The sequence below is a fragment of the Peromyscus californicus genome, unplaced genomic scaffold (genome assembly GCF_007827085.1).
Source record: "Peromyscus californicus insignis strain IS unplaced genomic scaffold, ASM782708v3 Scaffold_5__1_contigs__length_169319896, whole genome shotgun sequence".
NCBI classification, from domain to species: domain Eukaryota; kingdom Metazoa; phylum Chordata; class Mammalia; order Rodentia; family Cricetidae; genus Peromyscus; species Peromyscus californicus.
Genome location: NW_026294573.1, coordinates 29,100,437 through 29,122,956, shown reverse-complemented (window position 1 = coordinate 29,122,956; position 22,520 = coordinate 29,100,437). Strand labels below are relative to the sequence as shown.

The 22,520-nt window shown below is 47.0% G+C and overlaps 1 protein-coding gene across 2 annotated transcripts in view; it reads left to right on the top strand.

Annotated features, from left to right (window-relative positions):
- Positions 1–22,520, top strand: part of Grik3 (glutamate ionotropic receptor kainate type subunit 3) — a 222,676-nt gene that overhangs the window by 128,744 nt on the left and 71,412 nt on the right. For both annotated transcript variants that reach the window (XM_052718078.1, XM_052718079.1), the window contains exons 2-3: positions 8,796–8,972; positions 17,386–17,643. In XM_052718078.1, coding sequence (XP_052574038.1) covers positions 8,796–8,972; positions 17,386–17,643 — 435 coding nt within the window. The remainder of the gene's footprint in view (positions 1–8,795; positions 8,973–17,385; positions 17,644–22,520) is intronic.

Genomic DNA, 22,520 nt, shown 5'->3' with positions numbered 1-22,520 from the left:
AAGTTTTGTGTTTTGAACTATCCTAGCATTCCAACAATAAATTTCACTGACCATCAATCCGTTCACTCTTACTCTGCTTGCTTTTACTTCAAGTACTTTCTTGAAGACAATCAGCAGCTGGGTCTTATTTTCTTTTATTCAATGACTTTTGTAGATGCATTTGAGCCATTGATGTTTAGAGCCAAAGTTGCTATCGTTAGGTTAATACATCCATGTTTCTCACCGCTTTCTGCCCTTGTTGTAGTATTTTAGTTTTCTACTCTGTCTCTGCCTTTTGCTTTAGTCAAACAGATTTTATGGTTCCAGTACCTTCCATCTTTTAGAGTGTCAAGTGTACTTCTCTCTCTTTCCTAGTTGCCCACAGTTTATAAAGTACATTTACAACTAACCCAAGCCCTCTCCCGAGTAACATCCCATCTCTCACAAAGCAAGTGCCAACCTTGCATTGGTGAGGTCACTGATTTGGCTTATGATGAATAAGTGTGTGTGTAATTTTAACTAGTATTTCAAACAAGCAGCTATTTGTTAAATCCATTCTGAATAACAAACACATTGTTTTGCCTTCACTTAATTTCTTTCTAGTGTTTTTCACTCTCTGTTTTGGTCCCCATTTCTGAGCAACATCATTTTCCTTCTCTCTAAATGTCTTTTTACATTTCCTAAAGTACAAGTCCACTGTAAATAAATTCCTTCCACTTTTGTTGTTATTTCTCTCCACATTTGAAGGATAATTTCTCCAGGTAAAGAACTCTAGGTTGGCGTGTTTCCCACTGCACTTTAAATACTGCATTCCACTCTCTTCTTAACAAGGTGGTCTCCCGGAGAAGTCAGATATAACTCCCGTCTTCTCTCGTCTGTGGGGAAGGTGTGTTTTGCCTGTCTTCTGACAGGATTCTTTTTAATCTTTCACTTTCTGCTACTGGAAAATGTTATGCTTAGATGCGACTGGGGCAGGTAGTCTACGTGGTGCTTTCCAAGCATCCTAAACCTGCAGTGCAGTGTTTGACATTAATTTGGGAAACATTTTCAGCAGTTAACTGTTTCCGTTATTTCTTCTTTTCACAACTCTCTTCTGCTATTTCCACTTTGTTTTTAATTAGAAACAACCTGCAGCTCTCGGATATTGACGTTGTGTCCTGTTGCTTTCTCCTCCCCATCCCCCACCCATCCCGCTTCAGTTTTTGGTTTTGGAGATTTCTGTTGAGATTTCCTCAAGCTCATGGTCCACCTGCTAGGAGTCCATCACTGGCGTTCTTCATTTCTGTTACAGTGCTGTGCTCTCTAGCATTTCTTTTGTCTCTCTCAGAAGTTCATGGTCTTCTATATTGCCGACTTTACCACCAGAGCTCTTAGCATACTGACACAGTTTTTTAAATTCCTAGTGGGACAATCCAACATATTTAATATCTCTGTGTCTGAGTCTGCTATCTGTCTAGATGTTTTTGCTAGTATGTGTGTATGAGAGAGAGAGAGAGAGAGAGACAGACAGACAGACAAAGAAAGTACTAGATAAAGGAACTGATGTATATTATGTATATGTGTGTGGTGTGTGTGTGTGTGTGTGTGTGTGTGTGTGTGTGTGTGTGTGTGGTGTGTAATGTTCTCTAGTCCTGTGATTAGGATCTTTTCTTTTTCTTCTTTTGTTTTTGGGGGGAGTGCTCATGTACCTTCCACATATATGCACACACATGTGGAGACCTGAGGCTGATGCTCAGTCTTTCTCAAGCACTCATCTTATTCCCTGAGGCAGATTTCTTTAGTTGAATCCGGAGCTCGCTGGCTCTGGCTACCCAGCTTATTCCAGGGGTCTCTGTCTCTGCCTTCTAAGTGCTGGAATTACAGGTGCCTGCCCTTCCTACCTGGCTTTTATGTGGGTGCTGGGGAATGGCTGAGCCTGAATCTCCTCTCTCTCGGGTCCGTTAGGGTCTGATCAAGGCTCTAGTCAACTAATTTCACTTGAGACAGACCTTGTGAAGAAGAAGAAAAATCTTTTTTTTTTTTTTTTTTTTTGGGTTTTTCGAGACAGGGTTTCTCTGTGTACTTTTGGTGCCTGTTCTGGAACTCGCTTTGGAGACCAGGCTGGCCTCGAACTCACAGAGATCCGCCTGGCTCTGCCTCCCGAGTGCTGGGATTAAAGGCGTGCGCCACCACCGCCCGGCTAAGAAAAATCTTTTAACATGTTTTAAAATCAGTTCTGTTCCCTTCAACTGTTGAATACACATGGGGAACTCTCCACCCCAGGATTCACTGTAAGAATCTAGAAGGGCTCAGAGAGTGAAACCCAGAAATGTGGGAACCTGATAAATGGTACTCCCTGGAGATTTTGTCCCTCAGGCTTATCTACAGTGAGTCTCCAGCAACTTGTCAATTGCAATTTGGGTTTTCCTACTGGATCCCATGATGGTTTCCTGCTGCCAGGTCTCTGCTTCTGCAGACTTTCCTCACAGATAGAACAAAACACCCAACAGAAGCAACGTAGTGGAAGAAGGCTTTATTTTTGGTTTACAGTTTCATGGTGGGTGAGGTTCAGCATCTGGGACTCCATCTGCAGCAGCAAGAACTGGTAGATGGCTTGTTATGTCTTAGGTCGGGAACCTGGAAGCTAAGACCTCCACCTGAAATTGGGACCAGCTATATAACCTTCCAGCCCATCCTTATGGTTTTATGCCTGATAGCTAGACCCTATGTCCAAAAGATTCCACAGCCTCCCAAAACAGCGCCCCCAACTGGGGACCAAGTATTCAAGCACATAAGCCTGCACTTCCCATTATACTGGGATTCTTCTGTTCTCCAGTCGTTCTGGCCAGTTTGGGGGGAAATGATTGCTCTATGACTTCATGCTTACAGACTCAAGAAAAGTTGATATTTCAGTTGCTTCTTAGGTGGAGTGATGGCTTACTTCCAAGTTTTTCATACGGCAGACCAGAAACTAGAAGCCATTTTTTTTTCTTTTCATTTCCCCAAATAATGAAAACACTCCAAACGCCCCTCGACTGGCATATGGATAAACGAAATGCGGCATGCCTATGCACAGTAATGACAGTTAACAATAAAACCGAACAAAGTACTCCGACATGCTACACATCGCTAAACCTCAAACCTGCTGAGCACAAGAAGCCAGACCCAGAAGAACACCCAGGATGGGATTCTATTTGTATGAAATGTTCAGGGGAGAAAAAAAAAAATCTTTGGAGACAAAAAGCAAATTAGTGGTTCCCTGGGGCTGCTGGCGCAAACAGTGAAATAGTCGCAGGGGGGATTATTGGAAGATGGAGAAGTTCTAAAATTAGGTTATGGCATGCTCACATGAATTCCTCACTTCCTCAGAACCACCATATATACAAAACAGGTCAGTTTGGAGGAGTACAGATAATATCTCAAGAAAGCTCATGACTGAAAAGTATGAAGGTTTATCTAGAAACGCGCGACAGTATTAAATAAGCAATGGTTCCCTGACCCCAGTTCCTCAAGCCTACCCCCACCCCATCTCACCCTTCTTTCCCTCCTGCATTTCCTCAGTGACAGCAAACACAGCGCGTCATGGACATCTCCCATATCATTGCAGTTCTTGAAAATAGCCACACATGGTGGCGCACGCCTTTGGTCCCAGCACTTGGGAGGCAGAGGTGGTGGATCTCTGAGTTCAAGGCCAGCCTAGTCTACAGAGTGTGTTCCAGGACAGCCAGGACTACACAGAGAAACTCTATCTCAATAAGGGGGGGGCGGTGAAATGTAATATAATTACATCATTTCCCCCTTCTCTTGCCTCCCTTCACCCCCTCCCCATGTACTTCCTTTGCTCTCGCTCAAATTCATGGTCTCTTTTTCTTTCATTGTTGTTATACACACACACACACACACACACACATACACGCACACACACACACGCACACACACACATACACACACACACACACACACACACACACACACACACACACCCCTAAATATAGAAATATAACCTGCTCCGTCTGTGTAATACATGTATATGTCTCCAGGGCTGGCCATTTGATATAGGATAACCAACCTGTGTACCCGTCCCTGGGGAAGACTGTTTCTCCTGTTACCAGCATCCTTAGGTACCTGTGGTTCTTGTCTATGGGTTGAGGCCTGGTGAACTTTCCCTCTTCCCTGTTAGCATATCTGACAAGGTGGCATCCTTGTTCAGGTCTTGTTTAGCAGCCCTGTTGGTGAGACTTCCTGGATATAGCTTCTCTGACATTTCTAGGAGACACAAGCTCACAGCAAACCTCCTGGTCCTCTGGCTCTTTCTGCCCCCTCTGCAATGCTTTAGGTACAGGAGTTGTGGTGAGGTGGTGTCCACTGGGACTGAGCTCCACAACTCTACATTTTGATTGGTTGTGGTTTTCTGTAATGGTCTCCATCTGTCCTGGCTGATTTTATGTGTCAACTTGACACAGCTAGAGTCATCAGAGGAAGGAGCCTCAGTTGAGGAAATCCCTTGATGAGATCCAACGGTAAGGCATTTTCTCATTTAGTGATCAATGGGGGAAGACCCAGCTCATGGTGGATGGGGCCATCCCTGGGCTGGTGGTGTTGTGCCCGGGTAAGACCCCCAAGCAAGACCACCACAAAGCCATTATCCCATGCAAGCACACAGAGGTTTTTATTAACAAAACAAGCTTAGTCCACCATCCAACCTCTGACACAGCAGGTGGAGGAGAATGGACCCAGCACTCACTTTAAGGGGTTTATATAGGAAAAGTTTACATGCAGCTTGGGAGTGGACGAGGGGGCTAGGGGTGAGGCAGTTCTTTGAAGTTACTGGCTGAACTATAAGCCTGAGGTTACTGATGGCTTATAGTTAACAGGATTCAGGGTATCTATAGAGACATAAATTTTTACTCCCTCTGTCCTGCTTTTGTTAAACCCGGGATATACATTCAGATTTATTGTTGCAGTCCTGCTCTCCTGTAAGGTCAACTTCTGGTCAGTTGAGTCCATTACTCCCCATATCTTGTTTTGCCAAGTCCAGGATACATAGATTTATTGTTCCAGCCTTAAGTTCAACTTCTGATCACTTCTAAAACTGCTGGTCAGCAATTTTAGGAGGAGAGGGGGAAGCGTCTCTCAAGATGGCTACTGATTATTCCCTTTCAGTGGTACTGGGTTCTATTTAAAAAAAAAAAAAAGGCAGGTTGAGCAGGCCACAGGAAGCAAGGCACCAAGCGGCCCCCCTCCATGACCTCTGCATCAGCTCCTGCCTCCAGGTTCCTGCCCTGCTTGAGTTCCTGTCCTGACTTCCTCCAATGATGAACTATGATCTGAAATTGTAGGCAAAGAACACCCCTCTCAGCACCCCACCCACCCCACCCCCCGCCCCGCAACTTGCTTTTTGATCATAGTGTTTTGTTGCAGCAACAGAAACCCTGACTAAGACACCATCTGTTACAAAGAGAAGTTTCTCTAATGAGGAGTCATACCATGAAATTTTTACAGTTCCATGGCTGTTCACGGCTTTCCGTCCCCTGGTTGGGTGTGTCTAGATCTTCTCCATACATGGCCATTAGGAAAAGCAGTGTGAGAGGACCCCATGCCACCAGGACGCATGGAGAGGTGTGGAGAGGCAGGAAAGAAGGAGAAGCAGAGCGTTCTTCTTGTTGTTGTTGTTGTTTTGTGTGTTTTTTGTTGTTTGTTTACTTGCTTGCTTACTTTGCTTTGTTTTCTTTTGTTGGGGGGAGCTGCAGGGGTGAGGGGAGGATATGGGGGTACCAGGAGGTGAGTGGAATTGAGGTGCAGGATGTGAAACTCTCAAAGAGCCAATAAAGAAGTTAAATTAAAAAGAAAGGAAAGGGCCGGGCGGTGGTGGCGCACGCCTTTAATCCCAGCACTCGGGAGGCAGAGCCAGGCGGATCTCTGTGAGTTCGAGGCCAGCCTGGGCTACCAAGTGAGTTCCAGGAAAGGCGCAAAGCTACACAGAGAAACCCTGTCTCGAAAAAACCAAAAAAAAAAAAAAAAAAAAAAAAAAAGAAAGAAAGGAAAGGAAAAGCATTGTGTGCCATTTCCCCATCTGCCAACAATGAAGCAGGGGCCCCTGAGTTAGGATCTGCCTTCTCCTACGCCTGTCAGATGAGCTAAACCAGCATCTCATTGTTGATTTCAGTTGAGTATTTCGTCACCAGGAAAGGTGACACCTCTCTCCACCCCTGACAGCTTGTTTCCATTTTGTTGTTGTTAATGGAGTGCCCATACTTTTCCTTTGCACCTGCTCACACTGGCGTATCTGTCTCTTTTGCTCTGAACCTCAGTGCTTTTCATAACATTAACTTTTATGCTGCTGTCTGTGGTGCAGATATTTCAAGTTAGCCTCTCGCCATTCAGTGTTGTCCGTGGTGATTTTGGTGCTTAGAAATCACTTGCTTAGCAGTCTTTCTCCCACATTTTCTGATTTCATTGAAGTACTTAGACAGGCTTTTTCTAGCCCAATATTATATACTGTTCGCCCCTATTTTCTATTTTTGGCAATTTTATAGTGTTCTTTTTCCCCTTTCTCTTATTTTCTTGCTAATCTTTAATTCATCTGGAAATTGTTTTGATATGTGGAGATAAGATTGGAATCTGGAGAGCCAGGCATGTGTCTCAGTGGTAGTGTGCTTGCCTAGCATGTATGAAATCCTCGACTCAATCCTCGTGTCAAAAATTTAAAAACCCCTGAAATCCCAAATAATAGAATAATTGTCAGGACACAATTAATGAATAATTCATTCTTTTGCCACTGCTGCGAAACATCTTCCCATTCATGTTTTAGATACTTGTCTCTGCTTGAGCCTCTTTCTAAGGCTTTTTATCTCATTCTCTTGATCTCCTGTGTTTTCAGACGCTATTACAACATGGTTTTAATTATTTTGGCTTAATGATATATTTTAAAATCTGATAATACAAGTCACCTTTCATCATTCCTGCAAAGACTTTTTTCCGTCATTATCTTATGTTTAGCTTTCACGTTTTAGAGTCATTTTGTCTAAGTGAAAGAGAAGTCTTTTGTGGTTGTGACTGGAGTTGAATTAAACTGAAAAATGACTTTGGAGAAAACTGAGACCTGAAATTTTACTTTTCCAAGGAACAACAGCATTGGAGCTATGTGTGCATGCCTCTCCGTCTCTGTCTCACTGCCTCCCACCAGGATCTCACTCTGTAGCCCTGGCATGTCTCTGAAACACAGAGATCCACCGGTCCCTGCCTCCTGAGTGCTGGGATTAAAGCCATGTGCTGCCACTTCTGGCTTGTTATCTCTCTTGCTTAAGATGTTTAATTTGTTTGCACCGTAAGCTATTAGAATTGCATCTTTGTATTTGGGTTATTATTTGTTGTTTACTATGTGTGCTGATGTTGTTAAGGGGGACCTTTTGCTGTTGGGTGTCCTTGTGAGTCCTCACTGACATAAAGAGGCACTGTTAATATGTGCTGACTAGTTATTATCCTCTCCCTCACCATTCTCACCTGTCTTCATGGCTGGGGGTTGATTTTTTTTCCATTGCACCCACAGATGCAATAGTAGCATTGATGTTCCAGGCATAGCCAGCCAATTCCTGATTGGATCTGAGGCCTGCTCCATGGAAAAGAATCTGTGCCTTATCCTATAATCTTGCTCCAAAACCTGTAGCTAGGCATATACCGGGCCTTACAGAAAAAAAAATCTACTACTAATGATTTGATAAATTCTCATGCAGTTAAGCTGCCTTCTAATTTTTTCTGTTTATATCCATAGATTAGGGCAACCTTGGTCAGAAAAGCCTCTGTGGGCTCTATGCAGTGGTCAGAGCAGAGATTCATACTTGGTCAAAGTGCTAAGAATAAGTGTGTGTTGCATATTCAGCCCTAAGCAGGACATCCACATTAGCCCTGTGAGGCCCAGGGAACGTTGCAGAAAAGGGGGTGGAAAGACAGGAAGAGCCCGAGGCTAGGGAGGAGCGCCGGGAAATGCTGGCTTATGGGTGTGGCATGGTCACTGCAGTCCTGATCTGCAGCAACCACGACCGTCTACACAAGACTGGTATATACGTGAGAAAAGAAAAGGTCACAATAGAGACAGTAGAGGGGGAGGGAGATAAGAGACGTATGGGAGTGAATACAATCACAATATATTAATATTTACACCTTGTGCAAATAGGAATTTGCACCTTTGCAGAAGTCATGCCTCTCAATTCACTTTCTGTCTCGTTTTACGGGTTAGTGGCGTAGTGTGAATCTTTACCAACACTTTTTTTTTTAATTCGTCCTTTGACAAGAACGCCTCTAGTGTTTCATTAGATATTAGTTACTGCAATATTAAGGCTGATGTGAGCTAAAGTTGCTCGAAGGAAGAGTCTTTCCCGCTGCTGTCTTATTAAACATTCTTTATGGCAGTAGACACTGGATTTCATCAGATGCCTTCCTGAATTTTGAGAGTTGATCATATTTTTAATCTCCTTCGAACTATTGATGTGGTGGAATGGTATTCACAGATTCCTTTATATTGAACTGGTCTTGCATTCCTGAAATAAAACTATGTGGTCATGGTATGTTAGCCTTGTAATATTCTGGTAGATTCTACTTGCCAGAACTCTATTAAGAATTTTCATAGCAGTATTAAGTTGGTAATCTTATTTTGGCCTGTCAGATTTTGTTAGCAGGAATTTGCTAGTTGGGTAAAATGTATAATTTTTGAACATGGAAATTATCTAGGATCTTATTGAACACTGGGGTGGGAAGACTTTGTCTATATAACCTGAATGGAGCATCCTTGCTCCAGCCCCATCCTTCCTTCCCACACACAGCTCTGTCATCTCTCACAGGAGGAATCTTTGAGTATGCGGACGGCCCCAACGCCCAGGTCATGAACGCCGAGGAGCATGCCTTTCGATTTTCTGCCAACATCATCAACAGGAACAGGACTCTGCTGCCCAACACAACCTTGACTTACGACATTCAAAGGATTCATTTCCACGACAGCTTTGAGGCAACCAAGAAAGGTGAGCATGCAGATCCTCACTGTGCACTTCAAAATTGGGGAGGGGGGGGGTTGAAGCCTTTCCTGCTTGGTTTGGGGGCCTGATGCTTTCTCTTGCCTAGGGCACCCTATACTAATCCCCCAGGAGCAGGGGTGGGGGCTGCGAGGAAGTCCTAGGCTAGCCAGGCATAGTGCTGTAGCCTATAATGCCAGCAGCCAGGAAGCCAAGGGAAGATCATGAGCTCCAGGCCAGTCTGGGCTATACAGCAAGTTCGAGGTCAGCCTGAACTACACAGCAGGACCCTGGAAGGCTATGAAGGGTGATTGACAAGTGCAGGAAAGGTAGGCAGGGGCTGGGATTGCCTGAAAGGAAGCCAGCCAAGGTCTCCAGGACCTTTAAACCAACATGAACATTTTCAAACTTGAGTTTTCTTTTCTATTAGTTTTATTTTTAATGGACAAATATAATTATTTATGATATAGAATGTGCTGTTTGGATACATGTGTACCTTACATATTGCTCAAATCAGAGGACCTCACACACCCACCACATCTAACATTCATAATTTCTTTATGGTAAGAACAATGCAAATCCTCTCTTTTAGCTATTTCAAAATATGCAATACATTATTATTAACCATAGTCACCTTGCTACGGAACTTACTTTATCTTTCATTGGTATCCTACTCAAGTAGCAATAGGTAACAAACATATAAAACAGATACAGTATTAGCCGGAGAGCACACCATCTGCCTGCCATAAAAAGACCTCATGAACATGGCACACTGCTCAGGGCCTGTAGCAGCTTGACCCCAGAGGCTACAGATGAGCCCTGAGTCTGACCCTGGTCCCGTATTCAGTGTGTGTGTGTAGTTTCTGTTGTATTCAGTGTGTGTGTAGTTTCTGTTGTATTCAGTGTTGTCTGTAGTTTCTGTTGTATTCAGTGCGTGTGTAGTTTCTGTTGTATTCAGTGTGTGTGTAGTTTCTGTTGTATTCAGTGCGTGTGTAGTTTCTGTTGTATTCAGTGTTGTCTGTAGTTTCTGTTGTATTCAGTGCGTGTGTAGTTTCTGTTGTATTCAGTGTTGTCTGTAGTTTCTGTTGTATTCAGTGTGTGTGTAGTTTCTGTTGTATTCAGTGTGTGTGTAGTTTCTGTTGTATTCAGTGTTGTGTGTAGTTTCTGTTGTATTCAGTGTGTGTCTGTAGTTTCTGTTGCCGACATCATCACTAGAAAGTCTTGGCTCGCAATAGCAAGTTGTGGTGAGTCTAGTTCAAGTTGTCCCACACCTGAATTCTTAAAGTAAGGTAAAAACAGATTAAAAGAGAGTGAAATACCACTGTCCAGAGGTACACACACACACACACACACACACACACACACACACACACACACACCGGTAACTAACTTCTCAGTTCCTGGGTGAATAGCCAGTTGCCAGTGTGCTACACAGCACACCCAAGTGCACAGTGGGTTGTTTTGTTTGTTTGTTTTGTTACTACGTTCTTTAAAGATTTATTTACTTTTGTTTTATGTGTATGAGTGTTTACCTTCGCGTGTGTGGGCACCACATATGTGCAGTGCCTGCAGAAGCCAGGAGAGGGTGTCAGATCCCCATGGAAATGGGGTTTGATTATGAGCTGCTGTGTGGGTGCTGGGAACTGAACTTGGGTCCTCTGCTAGAGCAACCAGTGCTCTTAACCACTGAGCCATCTCTCTAGCCCCATTTTAATGTCTTTTAAAAGACAGCTCATATACATAATCTCATGTATGTGTGCCAGCCCTCCAGGCCCATAGGCTCTACGTCTATGATTTCAACAAACCATGAACCAAAAACGCCAAGAGGAAAAAAAAGAATTTCTTCTGTACTAAACATATATAGACTTTTCTGTGTCATTTTCCCTAAACAATAAGCACAGCGCCTATTTACATAGCATTTGCATTGCATTGTGGGATGAGGCGTCTTGAGACGATAGAGCATAAGGCGTAGTGTGTGGAAGATATATGCAAATACCAAGCCCCTCTGCGCCAGGGACCCAGCATCTGCGAGTCTGATATCTGCAGGGGGTCCTGGAACCAATTCCCTGCGGATCCCGAGGGAGACTGCATATCTGAACTATATTTTTACATATATATTTAATTCAAATTCAACTTAAAGGCTTAGATAACTGGAAATAGCTTCCATAGAACCTTAGATTTCCATGTAACCATTTAAAGATCTCAAGCCTAAGGAATCTCATTTCCAAAATGACTAGGTCATCCTTTCCGAAATATGATATCATAACCCATCAAAGCTCATATCACAATTTTTAGTTAAATCATTGGGTTTTTAATGTACTTTATCTTCTCCCTCAGATGACTGAAGGGAAGACTCTCTTGATATTTGCTCCATTTCTGGGGCACCTGAAGGATAAGGAACTGTACTAACTGCTCAGTGAAGTAATTGTTGAACGTATCAGTGAATGAAGAGAACCTAAGAGTCACTCTCTAGGACCCCTATAAATTGAGGCGAGGGGTTAGCATCATCCATGGCAGGCTGAGACTCGCCCACAGGCTAGCCTTGTCTCTCTAAGGAGTTCCTGGTTTCTAATTCGCTTGATCTCCCGGGCTGCCAGGAGCAGAGCCGCCAGGATGTTACCTGCCAGTGGCTCTGTTTTCTGAAGTCCCACTGTGGGTTAGCTTCTGAGCTCACTGAGTCTGCAGAGGATGGACGCTGACATCCCTACAACTCTGACCTCAGCTGTGTTGGACAGAGTGCCTCTATTAAGTGCTTAGGACTGTGTCTGACACTCTAATAATAAACAGGACTTTGCTGTGGGTGCACTCAGCTCCCTGGCCCTCCACATACTCGGCCATCAAGGCCAGGCCTGACTCCCACAAGGGCTTTCCCTCTTCTCCAGTGTGTACCTAAGGTCAGAGGCTCCATGAGGTTGAGCTCTCATGTCTGACGTTCATGAGCATCACTCCACGCTCCCTGGCTTAGTCCTGAACCCTGCCTCCCTGAACTAGTCTTCTTGATTGTTCCCAGCATACCCTGCGGCCAGCACCAGGAAGCAAACAATCCATCTCCCTGCCATGCTGACACCCATGTGTTAATGACTGCACCGGATCAGACCTAGCCACAGAAATTTCAGGTCTCAGCAAACGCCTGGAGTCAGATCAGAGGCCCTCATGGGTTCAGCGAGCTCGGAGGCTATGCTGTCGCTGTCTGGCTAGTGATGTTTTGTGATCCAGCATAGGCACCTTCCCCAGCCTGGTGGCAGCAGAGCACAGTTTGGGAGCCTTCCCAGGGCACTTCCTCCCAGCACTTACACTTCCTATGCATTACTGCCAGGTGTCCACAGAGACCAGAGGCAGAACCATCCACTCCCAGAAGCCAGCCAGAGGCAGAACCATCCGTATCAGACCACACAGCTTACTCCCCTAGAGCCTTAGATAGTGTGCCCCATCCTCAGGGCATCAGTAGATCCTGGCCAATGTAGCCCCAGCTTGACCTTCCTGCTATATCTGGGCACCCAGTCCCTTAGACTGAGTTATGCATTCTAGCTCTATCTCCCTCCTCGGGGCTTTTGTACATCCTGTTCCCCTTGCTTCAAATACGCCCACCCTACCTGCACCCAGCCTTGCTGGTGTTGAACTAACTCATTCTTCTCCTTATATTCTTGATAAGATAAGGCCAGGCCTCCTCACCTCCATCTTTATAACCCTAGACTTTTTTTTTGCAATCTCAACTCCTAGGTGTGTCTCTCTGTCTCTGTCTATCTGTCTGTCTGTCTCTGTCTCTGTGTGTGTGTGTGTGTGTGTCTTTCTCTTCCACCAGACTACAGTCCCTATTAAAGTCCCTATTACTGTACTATGTAACCTAGTTTGCTTCACGTTGCTATGATAAAACACGGACCAAATCCAATTTGGAGGAAAGCCAAGGCAGAGACTGGAGGCAGGAGCTGAAGCAGAGACCATGCTCACTGCTTCTCTTCCCCTGCTTGTGCTCACCTGCTTTCTCATAAGACCCAGGACCACCTGCCGGGGTGGCACCACCCACAGTAGGCTGGGCCCTCTTGCATCATCAATCAAGGCAATAGCCCACAGACATGCCCACAGGCCAGTCTGATGGGAGCAATTCCTTAGTTGCAATCCCCTCCTCCCAAGTGTCTCCAGTTTGTGTCAAGTTGACAAAACTAACCAGCTCACCTATCATGGACCCGTACCCAGAGTGCACAAAGTCATCAGTGAGGGTCTGACCTGATATACAAGTGAGAGACAGGATGAACAAATTCCCGGTATGTTGAAGTCACTTTAAATTTCTCCTGATAATCCCAGAGGGAGACAAAGCTTCGCCCCTGTACAGGTCACAGCCAAGATATTAGGAAGTTGGGTCATAGGACCAACAGCCACGACAGCCAGAGAATGGTCATGATCCACCACAAGTGCTGGCACAAGCAGGAGGGCTTCCTGGAGTAAGGGGGTATCTCAGCTGTGTTCTGAAGGATATGGGAAACAGTAAGGACAAGGGTGACATGGACAGCAGGATGGATTTGCAGGAAGACAGGAGTCCCTGGTGAGCATTTGCTGTGTGGCAGAAGTTAGGGGTCACAAGGTGAGAAAGGAGGAGATGGCCAGTCCCCTGCCATTGCAGAACTTCCGGTTCTCGTGGCTGGGAAGATGGAGCCAGGCCTGGGGACCACAGAGAATGATGCAGGAGAAAAGAGTCCAGCCTGGGCTTGGCCAGGGAGTACTCAGAGAGAAACAAACCTGTCTAAGTCAGTTCAGGACAGCATCCCTAGCGCCCAGATGAAGCCAGCGAGCAGGCGAGCCCCTTCGAGGGCCTCTGGGAACCCCTGTGACTGTGCTGTCTGCTTATGGCTGCCGTCACTCCGTGCTGCTGACATGCACTGCTTCGACCTGGCCTCAGAGGTCCTAAGGTTAGGCTAGAGTCACTCAGCATCTCCTTTATGAGCTTTGCTTATTGGGTCCCACGACCCATCACCTGCAGTGTCGAACCCGGCAGTACTCATGGCCCTTTGAAAAATGCCATCTCACTCTCCACAAGCCCTAGAGTTGCTCAGTGTTTCTGTGAACGGCTGTGTGCTTGTCTTCAGGGGGCACAGGTACCCAGTTTTGTTGAGTGTGTTTTTAGGAGTTGAAGCACGGGGTCACGTGTTCAGCCAAACAGTTTCATAGGTGGTTGCACAAATTTGCACTCCCACGGCCACGCACAAGGCTGACAGGTGTCCTCCACCTATGCTAACATGCAGGAAGGTCAGTTAGACTTTTTAAGATTTTTTTTTAAAGATTTTAAGCCATTATGTTGATTTGTTAAGTGGTTGTCTTATTGTGGTTTTCTTTTATATTTATCAGATGATTAGACAATGGAAGTCCCTTTTAATGGGGAAAGGCCTCGTAGGGCTCAGTGCAGGAGGAAGGACTAATTCAGCCAGAGCCGGTCGGGTAGGTGGTGCCAGGTTTTGTGCTTCTGTGTCCCATTGCCCCATAAGACCTACCATGCCCCACTGTGCTAATTTGAATATTGAATAGGTCATTTGAATATTCTTTTTCTCCTTTTTTTGGAGTGCTTTTTTTGAACCTTTCAATGACCTTTTAAAAAATTGCGCTGCTTGTTATTTCCTTGTTGACTTAAAGGAGTTTTTTATATATTCTGGAAGAGTCATTTTGGGTGTGTGTGACTTTATGCATTTCTATATGTATTATATCCATTATATGTGGGATTGCCTTTAGTGCTCTCTTAGTATTCGTATCTCATGAGAAGCAAAGCTTTTCGTTGTCACAAGTCTGATTTATTAATAATTCCCATTGTGTGTTCTGGTTAAGAAGTCTTTCTTCGTCTGTCCCAAAGACAGTCTCCCCCCGTTTGCTTCTGGGAGTCCTGTGGTTGTGTCTTTCATGGCTGGCTCACTGATTTGTCTCTGTGTGTGGTGAGACGTGACTGCTGAGATTTGTTTCTTGTACACAAGGCTGGTAGGATGGATTCAGCTTCACCACAGCATTGTTTGCGTGTATTTATGTGTCTTAGTTAGGATTTCTGTTGCTGTGAAGAGACACCATGACCACGGCAACTCTTATAAAGAAAACATTTAATTGGGGCTGGCCTTACAGTTTCAGAGGTTTAGCTCATTATCTTTATGGTGGGACATGGCGATGTGCAGGGAGACAGGGTGCTGGAGGGAGCAGCTGAGAGTTCTACATCTTGATCTGCAGGCAATAGGAAGTGAACTGTGTTCCACACTGGGTATAGCTTGAACATAGGAGAACTCAAGGCCCACTCCCACAGTGACACACTTCCTCCAACAAGGCCACACCTACTCCAACCAGGCCATACTTCCTAAAGTGCTGCTCTCTGTGGGGGCCGGTTTCTTTCAAACCACCACACTATTCATCTACCAAACCTTTTGCACAGAAAGATACTTCTATCTAGTCATTTTTCTGTTAACAACCATAAGCCAGAAAATGGATGAAAGGACCATCTATAAGAGAACAGACAGATTGGCACATAATTAAACAATAGAATTTTAATCAGCCACAAAGGTATACACTCAAGTAGGAGTGTGGTCCAGTGGTAGAGCGCTCATCTGGCATATGCCTTGGATTCTATTGCCAGCACATGCACACACAGACGTAGGCAGGGGGGGTTAGTGTATGGCACTGTATCTCAGGTTTTCAAATCTGGCAGGTAGCCTCCCTCTTCCATAGATGGAAGCAATGCTGTCTGATCCTCCAGGCTTTCTTCTGCTGGGCTAGATCCCACGGAACATTCCCATCTTCCCCAGGAGCTGCACACTCTTCTGGTCTGTACTCCTTTTCATCTTTGATTTTCAGGTTGCATTCCTTAGGAGCTTTGTTAGGACCCTTCCAACAAGAAGCGCTTAGGCCCAATTCTGAAGAATCCAGTGATAAGTAATTGTTTCTAGATGATGTTACCACCACCACCACCACCACCACCACTACCACCACCCCCAAGCTGGATCCAACCACCTTAGGTCACGTGGGGCAAAGGGACACAGAAACACAAAACCTGGCACCATCTACCCCACCAGCTCCGGCTGAATTCGTCCTTCCTCCTGCTGGAGGCCCAGGAGGCCTTTCCCTATTAAAAGGGACTTTCACTATTGCCTTTATTTTGAAGTGTTTTGTGGAAAATTAAAAGAAGAATGTCTGCCAAGCAGGATCTGAGCCAGCAGCTCAGAAAGCACTGTGTTTTCTTCCAAGCCTGGCCAGAGCAGGCTGGAATCGACCCAGCACTCCCCAGGCTCCTCTGCCTGCACTTATTCTCTGGGTGGCTCAATTCCTTTTAAGACACAAATTGATTGGGATAATTTCAGCTATAACTACAATTGCCGTGGAAGGGAGGGTGTATTCAGGCTGGGGACTCCTACAATGACTGTGAACCATCGAGTTACTGTAAAATGACCAGAAAATGGATTCAAAATTGAAGCCACAAATAATGTAATTACTGCAGTGTATGCACAGGACTGCCAGGACAAGGTTGGCTGCTGCCCTGGAAACATCTGGAAGGAAGCAAGGCTGCTGTTGTTGTTGCTGCTACTGCTCTGACAACCTCTGTCCTGGGCCTTGTTGGTAGCAGAGTTCTTCCATCCTGGAAGATTCTTAGAGGTGGAAGAAACATGGAAGGACTAGAAAACAGATGTAGAGAGGGGACGAGGAGAAAAAGGAAGTGGAAGTCAGGAAGGAGGCCAAGTAGGCCTAGACTCTGCACCTGTGGGAGAATGGAGTCTAGTGTGGGCGCTGCTGTCATCTATCACCACCGCAAACGTCAGAACCACAATTCTCGTCATCCCTACCCATGCTGTCACCTCCATCCCTACCTCTACCACCATCATCTCCATTGTTGCTATGACAACATGGTCATCACCACCAGTCTTGTCAACACCAGCAGCATCATCCCTCCTTCTGTCAACACCATCATTTCCCTGACGGCATCTTTATCAGCAGCACCATCTCACTGACACAATGGTCCACAGAAGCCCCGTTTTTATCTCCTTTTCTCTCTCCACTCACGTCTCTTGCCATCCCTGCTGGCTTCCTCTCCATGACTGCGATGCCACAGACTTTATCTTTATCACCAGCCGTGCCCTCCACACCAACATGAGCATCTCAACACTGTCTGGAAGCTGGGAGGCCACCTACAAAAACATCACGGTTGTATAGCGTGCTTATAGAGCCAGTGTCCTCCACAGCTGGGCTTATAATTGTTTCTTCTTACCTCTCTGGTGTCAGATGAAGGAGAGACTGTGACAGCCCTGTTGCTCAGATGAGAAAACTGAGACTTCATGAGTTGTTCTCACACACCCCAGCTTCCCTCTGGACTTTTCCCTGTGTGTTTATGGGATTGTCAACATCACTGCCCACTCCCGGTGTGCATAGCACCCCACTGACCCCTGTGTTCCCCTCCACTCTGTTGCAGCCTGTGACCAGTTGGCACTGGGTGTGGTAGCCATCTTCGGACCATCACAGGGTTCCTGCACCAATGCTGTCCAGTCCATCTGCAACGCCTTGGAGGTGCCCCACATCCAACTTCGCTGGAAGCACCACCCCCTGGACAACAAAGACACCTTCTATGTGAACCTCTACCCCGACTACGCCTCTCTCAGCCATGCCATCCTCGACTTGGTCCAGTCCCTCAAGTGGCGGTCAGCAACCGTGGTCTATGATGACAGTACAGGTGGGTGGCTAGACCTGCCGAGTCTGGGGAAGGGGTGAGGGAGCAGCGCGCCAAGATTAGGGTTGTCTGCCTGCCTAGCAGAGCTGCCTCTGAGGAGAAGGTCACGTCTGACACCAGACACCAGCAAGCAGCCAGTTACACTGACACTTGCCCCCAGGGTCTCTCGCACCCGTGCACACCAGTCACACACATACCTTATTCAACCCCAGCCTGGCTCACACGGGGCTCTCCCCTCCCCAGCATGCTTGCATCATCTTCTGCAGCGGAGTACTGAGATCTGCAATTGGCACCTGCCAAGCATTGGCCTGTGCTGGCACTTCCATAGCCACCTGCCGCCGGTGGCCCGCACTCCTACACCTGTACCCTCCCGTGTGCAGGAGGCATGTCCGTATTCTCCACACCCATTCACAGTTTACTCATTGTGTGGCCTGGTGTAGTGTGTTTGTGCTGGGTGTAAATCCCTGCTCTCCCGCCTGTGGGCTGGCCTGCTACTCCGTTCCTTCATCTCCTTCCTCATGGGGAGGCTCCGGAATAAAGAGGGAAGAGTATATACAGAAACCTGGCTCGAAGTGCAGGGGAGGTTAGTTCCAGATCCTCGGGACACCTGCACACAGCACCCTTCCCCCATTGCGTTGCCTCCCCTCAGGCACCCCTGTTCATGCCTCTCTGCGCTCAGATACCAGCTTCCTTCCTACTTACATGATTGCCGGCCCCAGCCAGGGCCAGGGCCATAGAAATGAGCTCTGGGCTTGGGTCACATGCTCTAGCGAGGAAGAAGGAAAAGCCTGGGCTGGACCCCCTGGTGCAGAGGTGCCCATCCTCTACTAATGCCTTGCCCGACTGGGATCATATCAGCATCCATTCTTCTGCACAGGGCCTGCTTTAGTCCATTCCTGCCTAGCCATGCTAATCTATCATGGTACTCACCTTCCAGAACCCTCTTAGTATAGCGTGTTACCCTTTACTTCCCAAGTCCTGGGCCCCTTGGTGTAGGCCTGGAGCAGATAGCCACTACAGACAGGCTCCATCAAATGTTCTGGGCCTTACCTTTGGACCTTGTGGTCAGGAGAGGGGAGTGACCGCCAGACCCTGCCTTCGCCTCAGCTGCCCTCAGGAGGTTCACTCTCTGGAGACAGAGCAGGCATTCCTCCTCCGGGTGGGTGTATGGGAGAGACTGCTCAGTGTACCAGGAGTCAAGCAGTGCCAGGACAGTCTCTTTTAATTCCACAAGTCTCTCAGTGACTCTATGGGGTGGTAAATCAGAAAGGAGGGAAGGAAGATTCCGCAAGGTAACAGACCCCGCCCACTGTCCGCAGATGGTATCACAACCCACACCATCCGGCAGGCCTGTCTGAGCCCAAGGCCCCTACTGTTAGCCAGCACGAAGCTGGTTCCTCTTTCTTTCCCAAGACTTGAATCTCAAGACAATTCTTAGCCCAGCCTCTTCAACAACAGTGACCTTGGCAAGTCACTTAACCCGCCTGACCTGGCTCTCCCTACGTGTCTCGAGAGGTAGCACATGCAGCCTTGAAAAGCCCTCCAGCTCTCAGCTACCTGGGCTCCGTGTCAGCTCTTGATTACCTCCTAATGGGGGTCGAGAATAGCAGGATGCAAGCCCACAGACAAGATGAGTCAGGATGCTGCGAACAGCTACGGAGCTCCATGTTACTGGCAGTCCTCAAATGGCAGCCCATTCCCCTGCGATCCCAGCAGGAGGCTCTGTCACCATGGGGCACTCCAGGGTGCCCAATCCTCTCTAGTGTCTCTGCAACTTGGTGGTCTTACCTTTCTCAACCAGTGGTTCTCAACCTTTCTAATGCTGTGACCCTTTAATCAGGTCCTCATGTTGTGGTGACCCCTCCAAGCATAAAATTATTTTCGTTGCTACTTCATAACTGTAATTTTGCTACTGTTATGAATTGCAATTAAATATCTGGTATTTAGAATATCTGATAGAGGACCCCTGCAGGGGTTGTGGCCCACAGGTTGAGAACTGCTGAAAAAAAACCAAAACGTTTATGAGCCCATTTCTGCTTCCAGATCATAGGTTCTCTGTGCCTCTAGGAGTCAGCACAAGCTTGGTACAATGTGGACATTTTTAAAGCATTGGTTGAACTGACTTGGGGTGAGTTGAAAATCATGTTGAATTAAACTCTAAGTCTTGCAGGAAAAGGGTGCAGAAATGAAGATACCCCTACCCTATTTTTTTGAGGAGTTACATCATATTCTAGGAGACAGGTGATTCACTATAGGGCAGTGGTAATTCTTGGCCATCAGAGCTAAGAATCAAATGGCAAGGACAAGTAGTCAGAGGTCCAGGCACCTGGGTGCAAGAGAGCTCTGTGGCTTTGGCCAGTGTGTGCTGGTTACCGGAAGAGGAGAGAGTTTTGCCCTGGGCCTTGAAGATAAAGGGACAGAAGGACAGAATTGGGCCTGTTGTGGGCATAGCAGATGAAAGGAACAATGTGAGCCGAGGAGAGGAGGTGGGGCAGGGTGGGGCAGTGTTCTGGAGATGCCAGCCTGGCTGGGGAGAGGATTGAGTATGGAGTGTGAGCAGGGAAAGGGAGACAGATGGGATTCGGCTGGCTGTGCAGGGCTGACATCCAGCCGCAGGCTTCAGACTTTACGTTGTGTGTACCGGAGCACCACTGAGTGCTGTCAAGCGTAACCTTGGAATAATGAAAGCCGAGTTTCAGTAGACACCCGGGAGAGCCGAGTGTGAGAAGGGTTGGAATGAGAGCAAAAAGCTGGGGGGACTGAATGGTCCCCACAGGAACAAAGGAAGCCAGACTTCACCTCAAGGAGTTGCCTGGAAGAGAACTTGGGAGCAGAATGGAAGAGAAGAAACAGATACAGTCAGGATGACTGTAGTGTCACAAGTAAGTGGGCAGAGCAGATTCTAGCTTGAACCATTGCCCAGGGGTGTAGGGCCTCCAGGCGGGGTAGGGGGTGGGGGAGACACAAGGCTTTGCAAGGACATCTGCCAGCATGACAGGCACCATGCTAGTGGCACCACTCAGAGCTGATGCTGAAGTCTGCAGCTTCCTGTCTTTGAGCCCTAGGTCTACCCACAAATCCATGTTGCTTGGTCCTCAGCTCTGATGGCCTGGAATTGCCAGTGACCTCCGGATAGTACCATTCCCTCGACTCTTTTTTTTATACAAGATGCTAGAAATCAAATTCAGGGCCTTGTGCATATTGGGCCGGCATCTTACCACTGAGATACACTCCCAGCACCCTGACTGTCCTATACTCTGATTAACCATTCAAAAAATATAGGATAACCATGCCTTAATTTCTTCACCTTCCCAGTGCTTAATATACTCTTTCTTGAAATATTTCATTAGCGTTTAATTCAGTTTGATTTTCAATTTGTCTCAGTTTAGTTTAGTTTAAAAGGTACTTATAGTGGAGGCAATGAGAGATGGGGTTGGGTCAAGAAAACATTGGGCTCTAGGATTCAGACTTGCATTAAACAGTAACATAGCATTGAAAACAGGTAGTGGGAAGCAGAAGCCATACTCCTCTGACCGAGACATTTCACCAGGCTGGACCACCACCAGGTGGGAAACACAGTGTCTTTAGCAGGCTCTGGCTATGTGTGGCAGGGCTACGTCCAGTTGCACGTTTTAGCTGATGGGCCAACCCAATTCAAATCAACTCAAGCAATCGCCACTTAGTTTTCTTGTGGATAGAGGTTATGGGCCGGGCCTTTCTCAGGCTCGTTTAGCAGCTCGCCTAGGTCAGAGTGCCGTGTGGGTATCGTGACACCCTCTTGACCTTCACTTCCTGGGCACAGTAGTGTTGCTGCAGCTCCAGACAACACCAGATGCTGACTCCCCAAGCAGGAAGGAGACAAACGGATTTGTCTTAATGTGACCCACACCCCTTATCAACAAGAAAGGTCTGTCTGTGAACCTTCTAGAAGACAGTCTTCTACAGTTCATGGAACCCATGCCTACTACTCCTCGGCACTGTCAAATGGGAGTAAGATTGACACTGCCTGGCTCCTAACCGTCACAAGGACTGGCACATTGCCACCCTCCTTTTGGCATGCCAGCCAAGGATGCATCTGTTAGCTCTTTCTATAATAAGCTGTGTAACAAACCACCCCCCGAAATCCAGTGGCCTAAAACAATAAACATTGCTTTAGCTCCTGAGTCTACCAGGTCAGCGGCTTACTGGGCCTGGCCAGCTGCTTCTTTGGTTTCAGCTGGCTTACTTGCCTGCCTGCTGGTAGCTCTAGGCTGCCCTTGGCTCTCTTCCACGTGTGTCTGTTCTCCAGCAGACTAACCCAGGCATTGTTGTCCTAACCATGGCCAAGGAGCAAGAGAATCAGCCAGTGTGGAGTTCCATCATGCTTGTTAATGTCCCACTGAACAAACCAAATGACAATGTGGAGCCTGGTGGGTGGGCACTGCCCAGCTCCATGCAAATGGGGTATGGATCTAGGGAGGGGTGAGGAGTTCGGCTCATCCTTTTCACAGTGGTAGCCTCAAGGAGAGCGGCTGCGGAGGAGGTGACCTTTGGGCTGTGCCATGTTTCCACCTTCCTAATCCAATCTGTGCACAAACTCCCGCCAGGGCTGAAAGGAAAAGGTTTAGGGAGGGGGAAAGCCCTAGGGTGGAGAAAAGGTCTCTGCCTAGAAGGCAGAATACTGCTTCTCAAAACCTGATCCTAGGTGTGGCGTGGTTCGGAATTAAGGGCGGTCCCTTAACCTCTCTGGCCCTCCGATTCCTTATCTACTCCCCCAGCATGAAGGTTCCTGTCCTGCGTGCCTCCCAGGATCCGGAGATGGCTAAATGGGGCTACGAGCACAGAAGTGCTTCATAAGTGAAAAATGCCATTCCAACAACTGTGATTCAGTGCGGATATTC